The 17440-nt window shown below is 38.4% G+C and overlaps 2 protein-coding genes across 2 annotated transcripts; both read right to left on the bottom strand.

Moving 5' to 3' along the window:
• Positions 1-1536: 1536 nt before the first annotated feature.
• Positions 1537-6238, bottom strand: LOC145888437 (receptor-type tyrosine-protein phosphatase epsilon-like). The gene is made up of 18 exons (XM_082979183.1): positions 6138-6238; positions 5917-6013; positions 5696-5858; positions 5452-5519; positions 5146-5291; positions 4832-4928; positions 4568-4770; positions 4180-4311; positions 3748-3887; positions 3405-3540; positions 3242-3345; positions 3020-3108; positions 2883-2956; positions 2695-2820; positions 2517-2633; positions 2021-2166; positions 1760-1895; positions 1537-1683 (listed from the first exon to the last, which is right to left on the bottom strand). Exons 1-18 carry the CDS (start codon positions 6219-6221, stop codon positions 1609-1611), a joined length of 2133 nt encoding a protein of 710 aa, XP_082835309.1. The 5' UTR covers positions 6222-6238; the 3' UTR covers positions 1537-1608.
• A 7561-nt stretch (positions 6239-13799) lies between these two features.
• Positions 13800-17160, bottom strand: LOC145888438 (receptor-type tyrosine-protein phosphatase alpha-like). The gene is made up of 12 exons (XM_082979184.1): positions 17098-17160; positions 16237-16368; positions 16043-16182; positions 15707-15842; positions 15436-15539; positions 15230-15318; positions 15085-15158; positions 14880-15005; positions 14700-14816; positions 14376-14521; positions 13942-14077; positions 13800-13874 (listed from the first exon to the last, which is right to left on the bottom strand). Exons 1-12 carry the CDS (start codon positions 17158-17160, stop codon positions 13800-13802), a joined length of 1338 nt encoding a protein of 445 aa, XP_082835310.1.
• Positions 17161-17440: the final 280 nt, after the last annotated feature.

Raw genomic sequence — 17440 nt, 5'->3', positions numbered from 1 at the left:
TGTCGGAAAGGCGCATCCTGATTGGTTAGTGTTTTTGGTGCTGCGAACGATTTCCCTAAAACGTGCGAGTCTTCTTCTGGGCGTCGCGTTGTGAACATCTCAGTGTTGTGTGAGTTGTCGGGATCTTTGCCAGAACGTCTTGTATTGTTTTTAAGTCGCTTTGAGTTTAACACGACGTCCAATAAGTTAAATCAGCCTGGGTTACTTTGGCTTTGTGGTGAGCCGTTATTGCAGGGTTCTGGGCAGTATCAGAATTAGGGAGGCAGTTTTGTGCAAAGTACCTAATTAGGTAGCAGGGTTAATTGGGGGATAACATCGCCACCCAAAAACATCTAACCGCTTAATTGCAAAGCTGCCGAAATAATTCCGTAACAACTTGGCGAGCACGCCAGGACCTTGTCACCACACCCGGCTGGTTTTACTGGGAAGACTCCCTACGTGTATTTTGGTTTTATGATATTTTAAAGGTTGGTTTTTCTTAACAATGGCTTTTAATGTTTTAATGCAACCTCCGCCTTTACGGCCGGGAGCTGACCTAGGACAGTATTTTAATGTATTTGAGTCATATTGTACGAGCGTCGAGGCCTCAGAAGAAATGAAACGACACCTGTTCCTGGCAAGCATTGACAACGACTTGAAATGGACAATACAAGAAAAAGACGCAAACTTGTTCGAGGTTTCCTACAAGGACCTCAAAGAATGCGCATTGCGCCAAAGGGCTACTGGTCAACACGCAGAGCGCCGACGCGCAGAGCTGCTGATAAGGCGCGTGCAATTACCTGGCGAATCCGCACGTGAATTCGTTTACATATCTTTTATTCCAAATACACGATTAATCTCGAGTAACTCGTGTTCCACAATTACAAAACTAGCGAAACGTGACGTGTTTTCGGGATAGGGCGACATTTGGGCACAATTAATCAGTCTGCGATGATGCTGTGCCAGGGTATACGTAGGGTTTCTCTTGTATGCTAACGACTTGATTTCAACTCATTATCGTTGACCGTGCATTACGGAAGTGTTGCTGTTTTGCTGGAAATTGTCCAATATTTTGCATGGCGAACAGTAAGTGACGTTAAGATAATCAGTCTTTTGTCTTTGTTGCGGGTATGTGGTATGGGTTTACCGACATTTTTTCGCCTTCCTACAACGCATTATGTTTGACCAACAGCAAAATCTCGTTGCTCTCCTGGTTGCGAACGTTATATTTTTTCATTAATCCCCGAACACAACTTACTTGCGACCATATTGTCCTTATAAATGGAAGTTTAACAGGTTTACTATATGGTCGAGTGCCAATTCGAAATCCAGTCAAGGCAGTGCAACACAATATGTCCACATTAATTTCACATGCACGACAACAGTTCAACGTACAGTAGAAAATTATTTTTACAAGCACACAATTGAAAAAGAAAACGTTTGAACAAAAAAAAGGTTCGTAACTAAAGGGATTATTTGCATTGTGTAAAACAGTGGTAACTTTTATCGCAATGGACATTTAAAATTTACAGAGGATTGCACAAAAAGCATCAGGACGATAATATTTTCTTAAAAATGTTAGAATAGTTGTAAAAAGATAACAAAACAGCATGTATGAAAAAAGGCCTTTCATTTGTAGTTGGAATATGTGCTGAAACCATCCAGATACTTCAGAACCACAGAGTAGCAATACACGTAGAGCTCCTTACACAATAAATGGTAAACAACATAATCTAGCCAGCTAATAACGAAACAGGGAAATACGAAACAATTGGCCTACTTTGTCATCCAGCATGTTTGGTCGCATGTCTCGTAAGTCTTTTACAGTTCGGAAAACATCCACTCGTTTTTGAGTCTTAAGGCGTTCAAGGATCCTTGTCAGAGCAATAAAAGTACCAGTCCTCGTTCTGCCATTGCTACAAAATAGGTGTTACACGCATAACATTTGAAAATCGTTCATTTGCTGAAAATCCTACAATGACTGGATATCATAGAATGGCTCTTTAATTTAAAAGCTATAATCTGGGCCCTGTTAGTTCACCTGCACATGACCAACACACAACGACAGTTGCCATCTCTCTTCATCCCTTGCACGGCTTCAATCACTTCAACAAACTCCATTTCTTTTGGTGGTTTCTTAGCTTCACTCCATCCCTTTACTTGTACAAATGTCATCGGCTGGTCAACCTGAGTGTTTTGGGTGAACGGTGTAAGGTACGAAAAATAAATTTTGTAATAGTAACGCAGTGATCCGACTTGTCAGGAAAGAGTGGCTGGCCCAACTAGGCTGCAATGCCATCGCTGTCTATAAACCTAATGTATGATATACTAACGTAAGAATGTTAGGCAATATTAGTTACAGACAGTGCCTCTGTTTCTGGGTCTAATAGATTTCAACAGCTGGGTGACTATAGTGACGGTTTGGAGGAGAACCAGTCTGGTGATTAAAACACGAAGGCATTGCCTGCCGCTCACTTATCGTTATTGGCCCTATTGTTTCTATAACAGTAGCCTGGTTTCGTTTCCTTCAATCTTACAAAGGATTTCGATGACGATGAAATCATGAGTGTGGCCATTTTATACGGGTGATATTCCGTGAGTTGCTCAACAGTAAGGGTAACTTCACCGCAACGTAAAGGTTTGTCTTTGGACACCTATAGAAAATGTAAACATAGATAAAACTCCTTTTGTTTCTCAAGTTTAAACCGGTTGTACCTGAAATGCCATGTTCAAATCCACAACCGTACGCGTGCCATTTTGTACAGCCATTTTCCAAAATAACTCCATTTGGTCGTTTGGTGGATTTTGGGCAGCTATGAAACACTCTGAAGTGTCTTGTTCCTAACAAATATGGCATACTTGCTTGTATGTGAAATTATTTGCCAAACCGAATGTTTTTTTACCTTTATGAACGATGCATTGAAATGTCTCACTCCGTTAATATCTTCATCCCAAATTCCGAGGGCAGTGTTTTTGTCTACATTTGTATGTGTAAATAATGTTAGTCATTAAAAAGGGCATAAATTAAATGTAATCATACAAGTGGTTAAGTCGGGGGTTCCTTCAAGCCAACCCTCTCCGTATCGCCAACCAGACAAGGCTTTGTACTCAGATTTTTGCATCATTGTCCTAAAAATTCACGTGTAAAGTTATAATTAGCATTGAATTCGGACACATTAAGCAAATTAAACAGATTGATGAGCCACCGGATCAGGCAATAAATTATCACACACTTAGCCAATATTTTTTATTGGGTTCTTACATTTCATCAGAAGTCATTGACTGAAGTTCAATTGCATCTCTGTCTGTTTCCACTTCTAGACCCTCTCGTTCCACTAACAACTTATACAGGAATATGTATTGTTTCTGTAAACGAAAGTACGTTTATTTTTAGAATACTATGCCTTTGCGGTAGATTTATGTACCAGGTTCTGAATCATGTCGATTCTATTTGTCCTCATCCGTAGTACAGTCTGCGGGACGTCGACATTTCCTTTGTCGTCCAATTCGTCAAACAGGCTGTCCATGGCAATATAAGTTCCAGACCGACCAACACCAGCACTAAAACACCAACGCGGGTTATCGTACATTAGTGAAGCAGCATTCGGTTACATTGAAGCAGGTTTAGACAACTCAAAACAACATATAGGCTACCAAAGAAGCAATTTTTACACGTGCCATATACTAAAATTCTATCACAGTAATGCTTCTTGCAGCGCAACATTCTTCTCGGATACGGTTCAAAACCTTAAACTTCATGTGCTCTACCTGCAGTGAACAATTATAGGAGCTGAAGTTTTGTGTAAATCTTTCACCATCTTACGTAGGTAGATCATGTTTGTTGTAGTGACAGGAACTCCATGGTCTGGCCAGGTTGTGTATTGGAGTTGGGTAACGATACGTTTTTCCTGAAATATTTTGAATAACGTTGTTAATACACAACCCGCACTATAAGCGGATGTACTTGTAAGAAAGGTCTCGTGACGTGCAACCTCGGTGTACAAACACAGTATTTTTAATGCCAGTAAACATAACACAATACTTTCTATGTCAGCAGACATAAGACAATACTTTCCATGTCAGTGGACATAGCACAATACTTTCAGGTTGTGAGAAAACACTTACTTCTATGGATGCAAACTACAAAGAAAACAATGAGTTTCGGGTTTGTATTCAGCGATTAATTACAAAATGTGTTACCTCTTCGTGCCACAGTAGAAACTTCCTTTCGTAGATTCCACCCAAAAGCACTTCTTGCTGTGCTTGTACTTTTAAACCTGGGGTTACTTCTAGGTGAGAACCGACGTTGGGCCAATATTTTTCGCATTTTGACTAGAAACAGATTAGAACGTCAACTTAATTCTTATCGTCACTGAAGGGAAATTGCAAATAGAAGGGGATGTTTGTCTCATAAAAACTGACAAGAGCTAATGTTCGAAAAAAAAATTCCACGGCGAAGCGGTTTCAAATATTTACGTTACGTTCGCTTTCAGGTTTAAGCACGTGTATAGGTTCTGAGGATTAGCTGGCATTTGATCTAGGACGTATACAAATGCCAGTCTTGGCCCGATCACGTTAGAGGACCAACCTTTCCCTTTTCCATCAAACCAGTTAGCATCACAATTATTGTTGAGTTTTCTTGCCAAACCATCAGCCAGAAATCATTGATCGTTTCCTGCTTAGGGCCTTGGGTAGCGATGAACTTCTTCTCATTGCTGTACCCCGGTATATAAGCAGCGTTGATGTAATCGTTGTCTTCCTTTTCCTTCAACATTACTCGCGCATGATCGTCTGTAACAAGCTTGCATCAATAACTACAGCAATATTGTTTTAAGACCTTTGTGTTACTTACACGGGTAAATATTTTTGTATCTGTTTCGCGTGGCGTTTTCGGGAAGTTGCGAAACCGTATAAGATTGTTGTCTATCCTTGCTTTGTTTGTCGAGATCCTGTAATTAGTACAGTCTATAGTCCTAGTATAAAACCACACCGCTATCGAACATCGTATTCCATTAAATTTCTTTCTGGCATCTTCTATTTTTGGTAGGTATACACTTAAAGTTTTGTGATAAAAACATTGCATTCCCTCTTCTTTATGATTAAGAATGGGCGGTTCTTTCGCATTAAAACAGTAAAGCACAGAGCTTCGTTTGTGGATCAACTTACTTGAAACTCTCCTTTGAAAAAACGAAAACCCGCCGCAGCATTTTTCTGGTAAACGCTAAAAAGCCCTCTAGATTTAGGATTGTTCTTACTAGTGGCGTCGACCACGAACGAGACGTTTTGGTAAATGCCGTTGGACTGAGACGCATCTGAACAAAAAACAAAAGCAGAATACAGAATTTTTGCCTTTCCATTTGCTGTGCGTTTTGATGCAAAGTTACAAATATTTCTTATGCAGTTTTAAGATGTTCGATGTTTGCTGTAATGCACACAAGTAGGTTGCAGACAGAGAAATGAAAAACGCCGTACCTTCACCATTGCCAAGAGGAGGCGTTGTTGTAATTTCTATTGCATCCGATTTCGTTTGCCGATATTGTCTGATAAAGGTAAATAATGGCACTTTTGTTTTGAATCAAAATATTGAAAAAGAAAACTTAGCAACAAGGCAGTGATACGCCTTACTTTATGATTTAATTAAAATATGGGATCAATTGTCACAGATCATTAATGGCAACGTCTACAAAATTTGTCTACAAAATAGTATGATCTCCACCTTCGCCTGTAGTACCAGAATCCGACAATGATTCCCACAATAATGAAAAGAGCTAATATTATGCAAACCAACAGCACTGTGGGTGAATTGTTGGTGGAGATTGCTGCAGTAGTGTTACTACCGGACTCGACGGTAGTCTTGTTACCGGACTCGACGGTAGTGTCTGCCAGGGCACAAACAATGGTAAAAAAGCGCAAGAAATAATCTTGTGGTATTGTTACCTTGCGGAAAGCAGCTTTCTGGGGGAATACCCGAAGTCGAAATCTCAAGTACAGTGGAGACATTTGTTTTTACGCAACCGGTTAGAAATGCTGAGACCTGCAGACAAAAAGAAGGCATTATTATTGGTACATGTCTGGGGTTCGAATTACATTTCTATATTGTATGGCATTGTGTAAAGACATTACGGCACAGAGGTAAAAGATTTTCGATTAGTATCAACCCCGATATTGTAGGTCGTAGAGATGTTTAAATTTTCGATTTGAATCGATAGATTAGCATAAGGAACGTGAAAAGTCTGTCGCATCTCAACCACGGTAATTTCCATCTGAAAAACAAAAAAATACGAAAGCTGCAACAAGTCTACGCCCATCAGCAAATATTACCAAGCCCTTGTAAATTTCTCAAGTTAAACAAGTATGCACAGTAGCTAAAGTTACCTCGGCCGAAAGGTTTTGACTTCCAATAAATTGCTCCAGTCCGCTCCAAGTTATATCAGCAATAGAAGAATTGCACGGATATTTTTTCACAAACACGACAACTACAAACAAATGGACAAACGTTGAATCAATTAGTATTACAATTAGTAATATATGCACGTTTCAATATGAAACACTGCTATTATTTTAAACAATGCGTCTTAAACAATCTATTTTAGTATTTGATTGCAAAAGCACTTGCGTTTCATTTGACAGGCGTAGTAAGCCGGTTGTCCAACGCAATCAACACTCGATTTCTCCCAACCATCTCCATAATGGAACGCCTCCTGCTGGCAGGATGTAACATTGGAAGCAGAATAGTTTGCAGGAGATCCGTCGCTCCAAAACCAACCACCAAGTTGGGAATTGTAACGGGCCCCGATCATAACATTGATGTCTGTGAACAATAAATACATCTTATTCGTGATTTTTTAAACGACTTAAAATGTTACCCTGGATAAACGTAGATTTAAGGAAAACAACGAACGCTCTGTATGAGCTGTTGACACTTCTTATCATTTGATATCCCATGTTTTCACTTTGATATAAATATATTTGCTTAAATCCTGCTTTTTGTTTTTCCGATGCAAATAAAGAAAATCGCATCCGAAAACCTGAAACAATGCACAAAAAGTAACGTTTTACGACCACGTATACAAACAACATGCTTTATATTGAAACATTACGTTAGTGAAGTAGATGTAACGTATACTCACCATTCCACTGAGGAGTGTTTTGCTCGCAATTCTTGCCAACACCCACTCCCCATTTATTTCTTGGCCAGTCAGGTGCTTCGCAGAAAAAAACTTCGATTGGGCTCACTGCTGTTTTCCTAAAGAACACAAACAATTACATGGACGGAATTTTACGGATACTTTTTCAATTCACGAAGAACTAACGAAGTTGTTGATCATTGAACGTGTCAAAATATTCCCTACATTGTTATTGTTTTGACATTTACCTTGTAGATAAATCCAGGTACCAGAGAACTGGAGGTACAAGTTGTTTCGCACTTTTCCAGTAACTAACCTCGTCCGGAGTTGTTTGAAATCTAAACCTTTCCCCGTCCACAAAATCGTAGAAAGTCCAAACTCGTGTTAAACCTTATACATTTACACTGTTAGTTTGTACAAATGTATTGATACGGCTTCCATTTAAATAGGCTCTCATAGCGTACCTGATGTATATTTATCTGTCATTAACCGAATTAACGACTCGTTGATATTTTGGTCATCAGTCATGGTTAGATTTCCACCAAGCAGCGAACATTTCTCTTGTGCAGTGTTCGCATCAACAAGTTCATCGGACAAAGTTAATAGAGTGTCATTTAGTACCGTTGAAGTGAGACCACAATCTAAAAAAGTTATTTATATACTATGACCATTTTTCACAGTTAGAAGATGATTTCAAATATTGTTTCTGTTGTTCGTTTTGATAAAGGCTTACCAGCTGTAACCTTTGGCACAAATGTTATTCCAAAAAGTAACAGAGCAAATGCAAATTTAAACAACATCTTGGCTCACAATGTTACATTACAGTCTGTAAAACATAAAATTACGTTAGTGTAATGTCTCTTTCATATATTACATTTTATATATTACATGCTTGCTGATGTAATATATGAATTTTATTGTCTGGTACCATCAAATAAGCAACAACTTCACTCCTAGTTGCAAAACGTTGCATGCCTGTTAACCTTTTGTCGCTACAGCTCTTCCGAACAAAACAAAACAATGCCTTACTCGAGGAGTTTTCGCAGGTTTTGCTTCCCGCCTAACACTACGCATAGCTTACGCTGCAAGTGTCGCAAGCACTATACTTTAACTTTACTTCCTTACACTAGAAGATACCGCGCCACGCAGGTCAGTTGCCTTCGCAGCCGGGAAATCACGTTTGCGTCATCGCCTGAGAAAAACACTCATTAACCATTTGTCAATACTAGAAAACTTCCCTTCCCAATACACAAAGGTTAAATGCCTCAAAACCTTTTGCTATGTACAGCAGCGTATAGTTGAATGGGTGTCATTTTGCCTTGTCAAAAAAACGTAAAATAACATCATGATTGCCACAGATTTACAATACAAAGTAATAATATTGTAAATCTGTGGCAATTTGACGAATTTCTCTTACAACATAAAGGTAAAAAAGAGTAATGTTATGTGATTGGTTGCAAGTAAATTTAACAGAGTAAATTTTCTCATGTGAAACCACAGGGCCTCCTTTCATTTTTGTAATCGGGTCTCGCATTTCCTGGAACCTGCCCTGTTTACGGCAAACCCAATAAACTTTCGTGACCGGGTCAAAATACTGCGATGTCAAAAGATTAACGAGGCTATGAATTTCAGGTCCAACATTGAGTTCATTTAACGTATCTTTTGCTTTCGTTCTATTTTTGTCAAAACGTTGTGGATTTCGAAGGCATATTGACCTTGCAAAGCCTGTTTGTAAATGAGGACCAACCTTTCCCTTTTCTATCAGACCAATGAGCATCACAATTATTGTTGAGTTTTCTTGCCAAACCATCAGCCAGAAATCATTGATCGTCTCCTGCTTAGGGCCTTGGGTTGCGATAAACTTCTTCTCGTTGCTGTAACCCGGTATATAAGCAGCGTTGATGTAATGTATATTACAAACATACCCGCGTCTGATGCGGTTTCTCCACCGTGTACGCGATTTCTCATGCAAGGTTGGTAACTCAATGTTTTGCCTTGGCACAGTAGGTTTGCAAGATCGAGGTTGTTGTTTTTTTATCACTGGCTCTTTCTTTTCTGTTGTTGTTTTTTAGACGTTTTTAAAATCATATATTGTGTTTACTGCAAGGAACTCAAGATCTCCATGAGGCGAAATATATATTCCTGATTATAAGGCAGGCTGATCCTGTAGTAAAAAGCTACTGCTTTTTTTTAGTGTTATCACAAGCAAGGTTGTTGTGATAAATGTATCGCTCTTTGCCACTTACATCGGTAAATATTTTTGTATCTGCTTCGCGTGGCGTTCTAGGGAAGTTGTGAAACCGTATGAGCCTGATTGACATCCTTGCTTTGTATATTTAGAACCTGTGGTAAGACAAACCAAGCAAAACTATGCCATTAGTATTCAACTATTGGCCACACAAACGTATTCGCATCCTTGTATAAACTCCAACGGCGCCCCCACTCGTCACGCAGTTTCCTGTGGGAATATAGAAGGCTGTGAAAGTTACAGCCCGGTTACAGCATGTGAAAAAGGTCAAAACAAACAGTTGGATCCAGAGCGACCTTAGTCGAAACGTCATGCTTTTTAATAAATAGCCTCTGCTCTGTCCAATGACAACATTGGAACATACTGGTTTAAACACACATATATTATTTACTGCTCACTGTAAATGCCCGTAACCTCATTTTTTTGCACTGTTTCGAATTTCGTAACGGTTAAATGACTGGTGTAATATGCTCTCAAAAGTTCTGTTTCAGGAATAAAAATTGTGTATCCCGGAACGAAAAATGTGTTACTCAATTGTTTTTGTCATCTAGAAAGGATTTATATTAGGAAAACATTAAAGAAATTTAACATTAGTTTATGAGCAAAACAAGATTTTGTTCGTCTCTTTATCGACATCCAGTGTTCAGTTTTGCCCATGTCGAAATTCAAAAAACTATTTTGTTCCGATTAACTTAACACGTCACTAGCAATCGACAATTTAAATACAGCAGTATTGAAGTTGAGTTTTACTGCAACGAACGCTATGTGAATAAAATTATGCCACAAATTGCACGCAATGGAAAATAACGACAAAAATGTTTTGCATTGAAAAAATATGCCCACATTATCTTTTAATCCACTTAAAGATAAGCTATCTTTGGCAACCATAAATGATATAAAAACAATTGAAGAAAAGTAATGACGTCACTGCACACTTTCGTAAATGTTGTTTGTTTCATCGGGCGAAGGTGAAACATTGGTATAAGTAACCAAGCCATCCGTTGGATATTCTGGTATCGTTTGAATTTCTGCCAAGCAAAATATCCGCACTTTTACGCTAACTCAAACACAACTCACAGTATAAGGTACAAATATCAAGGTGTATATGCGACTACATTGATTTTTATTTGCTTACAGCACCCATATGGAATTGATGAAGATATTGCGGCACTCAATGGCGTCACACCAATGGACTACCGCCACTTATAAAGCAATAAGCCTTCATGTCTGATTGTTGATGGAGGCTAATATCATTATAAACACTAAACAATGGAATCGTGATATAGCATTACACAACCGATAAACCGTATGGTGAAAAATTACCATTGTGAAAATAAAGAAAAATCCCGCGGCACCCCTGAAGGTTAAAACATAACCTCAGAGTGACACGGCACCCTGATTGGGAATCATGTAATGTGCTACTAACTAGTAACTACAGTGTAGTGTGGATGAGGTAACAGAGGTGTATATTCTACTGACTGATAGGTGCTTCGTGTCCTCTCTCGTTCGTGATTGTGCGATGTGAATGATTGGCAGAATTATTCTGTGGATCGTCCAATTCACAAGGCTGTGTTGATTGGTCAGAAGCCGCTGATTTGGAGTCGTGGCACCTGGTTGTATATATGTCACGTTATGACATCACACAGGCAAAGGGTGTTTTATTGCCACTCGTAACCATCCAAAATACACATCTATGTGTCCATGCTTAAACAACGCTCTGCTGAAGAATGGTTTGTGTAGCATAGCGTACCTTCGTTTATAGAATACAACACACACAAGGGCAGCTGTAAGCACCAGAAAAAAACCTGGAATCACTCCAATTAGAATATTGACAGTTAATTTTTTGTTGCAATTAGCAATGCCGAAGAAAGATATGCCTGAAAAAGGAAAAGTTTCACTCAACAAAAGTTAAGCTAGAAAAACTCAAGAATTACCCTGCGTAAAACAACGTGTTGGAGGATACCCGAAGATGTAACAGTCAAAACTGTGGTGACATTTTCTTGAACGCAATCGGAAATTAGCGCGGACACCTATAGAGATCGCACAATTATGATAAATCCTTTTTCAGTAAAAGGTCATTTTCGCTTTTGCATTTATGCACTGCAGGCTACTAACCCGGAAAGTGTAGTTGCTAAAGTGGTCCAGGTTTGTTATTTGAGCTGATGCGTTTTCGTACGGAATGTAAACGGAGTTCATCAACTCCAATACAGTGATTTCTACCTGAAATGATATAAGTCTTAGCATTGGAAGTTATTTCTGGAAAATACAGAAGTGCAAATAAGAGTTACCTCAGCAGAAAGGTTATATCTGGTAATGAAGGATCCCAATCCATTCCAGCTGATAACAACACTGGAGGAATTGCTGGAAAAATTCGAAAGTGAGGCAAGAACTGCGAATTGTGCAATTCAATTGAACTGTGTTTCATGTTTGTGAGGTATTTTAATCTTACATTTCAATTGACAGGCGTAGTAAACTGGTTGTCCCACGCAATCAACACTCGATTTCTCCCAACCATCTCCATAATGGAGCGCCCCCTGCTGACAGGATGTAACGTTGGGAACAGAATAGTTTGCAGGAGATCCGTCGCTCCAAAACCAACCACCAAGTTGGGAATTGTAACGAGCCCCGATCATAACATTGATGTCTGAAAAAACACACGCTTAATCCCTAATTCCATTTTTTTAAGTAAATAAACCTTACCTGGGGTAAATGTAGAATGATAGAAAGTAACAAACGTTCTGTATGAACTATTAACGTTTCTGATGATGTTGTATCCGTTGATTTTACTGCTGTATATAAAAATTTGCTTGAATCCGGCTTTTTGTTTTTCTGAAGCAAACAGAGAGAATCGCAATCGCCATCCTGAAGAAATGTACAAAAGTATCATTACTTCATAACTTTGCTGAAATGAACCACATATTGAGATATTTTACCATTCCACTCTGGAGTGTATTCTACGCAATTCTTGCCGACACTGATCCCCCATTTGTTTCTTGGCCAATAAGGTGCTTCGCAGAAAAAAACTTCAATGGGAGTCCTTGCTGTTTTGCTAAAGAAAACAGCTAATACACTGACGACACTTTTTTAAATTAACTACAAAGGATAACCAACTAGGTAATTATATGTCCAATACATTTAATGAGAGAAATTTTTTTCTCAGAATTGAGCTTTCTGTATTCACCTTGTAGATAATTCGAGGTACCAAAGAACTCCAAGTTGTTTCGCACTTTTCCAGTAACCAACCTCGTCCGGAGTTGTTTGAAATCTAAACCTTTCCCCGTCCACAAAGTCGTAGAAAGTCCAAACTCGTGTTAAACCTTTTGACAATTAACTGTTAGGTGATGATGTTTCGTCTAAGGTCACTCGCAGAGCGTACCTGTTGTATATTTATTTGTCATTAATTCAACTAACAACTCGTTGATGTTTTGGTCATTGGTCATGGCAAGACTTCCACCAAGCAACGAACATTTCTCTAGTGCAGTGTTCGCATCAACAAGTTCATCGGACAAAGTTAATACGACGTCATTCAACGATGTTGCGGTAAAACCACAGTCTGAAATATTGTCAATTTTTAACGTTGATCGCTCTTCTGAAATGTCGATTTGTAGATTCCAAAACTAACAGAAAACACACAAACTTTTTGCGTATCATCTCAGAAATTTAGGATTATCTTTAGCGTAGTGTTTGAGACCAAACCTAAAAACTGACCTGACCAAAAAACAAATAGCTTGCGAATGGAGATGTATTTGAGTCGCGCTTTAATGACGCTTTCCACGATTGTACTGGCAAGCAAAGGTTATGCAAATGACAAGCCCCTGTTTCTGCCTGCATTGTGCCATGCATTGGGCTGGTGTGACGCATTCGCCAATTAAATAGTCAGCGACAATAAGGTTGCAGACGGTCATCTGCGAAAGTAAAACACGAACAAAATTTTTTACAAACTATTTGAGTATGTCTTGTTTTTGGCTACTGCATGCTGCTTCTCACAAGGCTGTATGACAGCCCATAGCTTTAAAGTTCTTACTTACATTTTAGTTTTACTTGTATTTTTCTTCATTGTTGTATGCCTGTGATTGCAAAATGTTCAACCTGCGATATCATGTTTACGTAGCACCTTCACAGTTGAAAGTGCTTGACTGTGAAATCGATTGGACTGTGGAAGCATACAGACGTGTTGTGCATATAGTTAACTACACAAGGAAGATTAAAACACACTATTTGTTTAACTGGGAAGCGGAACAAAGAACTACAGTTTCTACATAATTTTACATGAAGATAAACAAAACAACAGTTATAAAAGCACATTATAAATTACCGTGTGAACAAAACAAATCAAAATTGCGTATAATCACATAATATAAATAAAAAAACAGAACATTACATCGAAAAAATGATTGAATAATAATAATGCAAAAGATATCAATGTATTGACAAATGAAAGTTCGTCATTTGCAGTTGGAATATGTGCTGAAATCATCCAAGTATTTCAAAACCACAGAGTAGCAATACTTGTAGAGCACCTTAAAATAAATAGCATGCAATATAGTTTAACAGCGGTATATGAGAAAGTAGTTAAAACGTAATTACTTCCTCATCCAGCATGTTTGGTCTCATGTCTCGTAAATCTTTCACAGTTCGGAAAATGTCCACCCTTTGCTGAGTCTTCAGACGTTCAAGTATTCTTGTCAGAGCAATAAAAGTTCCAGTCCTCGTTCTGCCATTGCTGCAACAATATCAAATTTAATAGTGTGTAAAGATTTGTTTACTGTACTCAAACTTTGTGAAGCACCATCAAATTTCTATACGAAAACATAAAATACTTAAATGACTACACCGCAAATTTAAAGAGACAAAGAGGCCAAGCGTTATTGCTATTAGCGCAGTCAAAGTGACATTTTGGCGAGGTTCGAATGTTTTTCTAAAACTTTGAAAGGGGATATGGGTCTTTCCACATGGCTACATTAATGGTTTAGGCTTAAGGTTTTATTGATATATTCGTAAATATTTAGGTTTATGTTTACCTGCACATGACCAACACACAACGACAGTTCCTATCTCTCTTCATCCCTTGCATGGATTCAATCACTTCAACAAACTCCACTTCCTTTGATGGTTTCTTAACTTCACTCCATCCCTTTACTTGTACGAATGTCAGCAGAGTGTCAGTCTGAACGCAAGGGGTGAAAACCTTCATGTGTTTTAAACTATATTTTGCAATGATATTCACCTAAAATTTTGACATGACTTTTAAACATTAAAAAAGTGGCATTTTGCAAACGCATTTCATAAAACTTTCTTCATCATTAAATACAATCTACCTTTTAGTTTGTTTTTGTCAAACTTACGAAAGATTTTGATGAAGATGTAATCACAATTGTGGCTAATTTATATGAGTGACTTTCCGAAAGTTCTTCCACAGTAAGAGTAACGTCGCCATATCGTAAAGGTTTATCTTGAGAAACCTAGAAAAAGTACAAACTATGTCATTTAATCCCCAAATGTTATTTGTTTTGCAACGGTTGTACCTTCACTGCCATGTTCAAATCCACAAACATACGCGTGCCATTTTGTACAGCCATTTTCCAAAAATACTCCATCTGGTCATTTGGTGGGGTTTGGGCAGCAATGAAACACTCAGAAGCGTCCATTTCCTGGCAAGTAGACCATGCATATTTGTATTTTTTATATTTATCGCCAATATTTGTCAAAAACAACAACTTATATTATTACATGTATGAACGATGCATTGAAACTCCTTAGTCCGTCAATATCTTTATCCCAAATTCCGAGGTCAGTGTTTTTATCTATATTTGTGTATAAGAATAATGGTAGTCAATTCTAAAAGAACAGAGGCATGAAATAAACGTAATCATACAAGTGGTTAACTTCAGGTTTCCTTCAAGCCACTCCTTTCCGTATCGCCAGTCGGACAAGATTTTGTACTCAGATTCTTGAATTCTTGTTCTGAGAAAGAACAAAAATGCTCTTTAAATACGATTCATCCACCTTGAAAGTTGCATGCACTAAAAGTACAATGAGTTAACGACGTTAATTGTTGAACATTTTTTATAAGGTTCTTACATTTCATCAGAACTCATTGACTGAAGTTCAATTACATCTCTGTCTGTTTCCATCTGTAGACCCTCTCGTTCCACTAACAACTTATACAGGAATATGTATTGTTTCTGTAGATCGAAAGCAAAATATTTATCACACGATAAGCAATGTGGAGCCAATAATATGAATTTGTGTATAAGCTGCAGACAGGTCGAAACAGTGGCCATCTGTCTGCAGCTTATACACAAATTCATATTTATCACACCTTAAGTTTAATAACACATTGGTTATGTACCAGGTTTTGGATCATATCTGTTCTGTTTGCCCTCATCCTTAGTACAGTCTGCGGGACGTCGACAGTTCCATTGTCGTCCAACTCATCGAACAAAATATCCATGGCAATATAAGTTCCAGACCGACCAACACCAGCACTAAAACAAAACACGTGACGATTGAGTCACGTTCGTTGCAACATTACTTTACCCAAATTTTGAGTGAAAGCCAAAATCCACAACACAAACAGGTAAATGAAAAAAACCTATTTTATTTTTATGCAGTATATTTAATAGACTTTCAGTTCGCTTGCTGGTCATGATAAAAACTGATAATTCTCATCTTCTGATTTCTGTACCTGCAGTGAACAATTATAGGAGCTGAAGTCTTGTGTAAATCTTCCACCATCTTACGTAGGTAGATCATGTTTGTTGTAGTGACAGGAACTCCATGGTCTGGCCAGGTTGTGTATTGGAGTTGGGTAACGATACGTTTTTCCTGAAACAAGCCCATATGTATCTGAAACCCTCAATGAATCCACATGTGCCGTACCTCTCCGCTGCATAAAACAAATTTTCGCATGTATATTCCACCTAAGAGTACTTCTTGGTCTGTTTGAATTCCATAATCAGCCGTTACTTCCAGATGTGATCCCACACTTGGCCAATATTGTTCGCACTTTGCCTGCAAACACGTATTTATAGTAGGTTAAGGAAAGGAATCAGTAGGACAAACCGAATTAGTATATGGATCGTTTGTTAGTATTGAAGAATTTTGATATTTGTTTGTTTTCCTTTTCTTACTTTCTTTGTCTATTTGTTTTTTGTTTGTCGGGCAAACTCAGTCGGTCTAGAGGGATATTGTTGACAATTAAGTTTCTTAAGTTGATAATTAAGGTGTTTTGGAATGTATTTTCATCATCACAGATACGGCATGGTTTTACATTTTTCGTGTTTAAGTTCTTTCCGAAGTCGTGGTTTAATGGTTTGTCCCGGTGTCCCAGTCAACATACAGTGATGTGCTGTTATTATGACGTCGATAACCAGTTGGTGGAACAACATGTGATACTGTCGTTGTTTTGCAACCCGTGCCCACGCCCAGACTGAGCGCTTCATATATTACTACACGTCTATGCATGGCATGAGATGGATATGATTTGTCGGTCGATTTTAGTGTCGACGAACTAGTTTATGTACACAAATGCCCGACAAAACCAATATCTTATTGCACTTCTTGTTTGCAGGTGTTTGTGGCAAGAATTTATTATTTCTTTGTATACTGATGGCAACCTACAAATATTCTGCTGGCAATTTCCCCGATTAGCAATTCTTTGTTCCACGCAGTGCACTTTTATGCGTATATTTAGCTTTCTCTGCATATCTAGTTCAACGCATATCTGGCGAAAGGACCAACCTTTACCTTTTCTATCAGACCAGTGAGCATCACAATTATTGTTGAGTTTTCTTGCCAAACCATCCGCCAGAAATCATTGATCGTCTCCTGCTTAGGGCCTTGGGTAGCGATAAACTTCTTCTCGTTGCTGTAACCCGGTATATAAGCAGCGTTGATGTAATCGTTGTCTTCCTTCTCCACCAGTATTACTCGGGCATGGTCGTCTGTCAAATTTTTTTTTTTTAAACTGGAAATTTGCTGTTTTGAGTCATTTATGTCTTACACGGGTAAATATTTTTGTATCTGTTTCGCGTGGCGTTCTCGGGAAGTTGTGAAACCGCATAAGGTTGTTGACTTTCTTTGC

This window comes from Ascidia mentula, chromosome 2 (genome assembly GCF_947561715.1).
Source record: "Ascidia mentula chromosome 2, kaAscMent1.1, whole genome shotgun sequence".
NCBI lineage: Eukaryota > Metazoa > Chordata > Ascidiacea > Phlebobranchia > Ascidiidae > Ascidia > Ascidia mentula.
The sequence above is the reverse complement of the archived record's forward strand: the minus strand, read 5'-3'. Positions and strand labels throughout refer to the sequence as shown.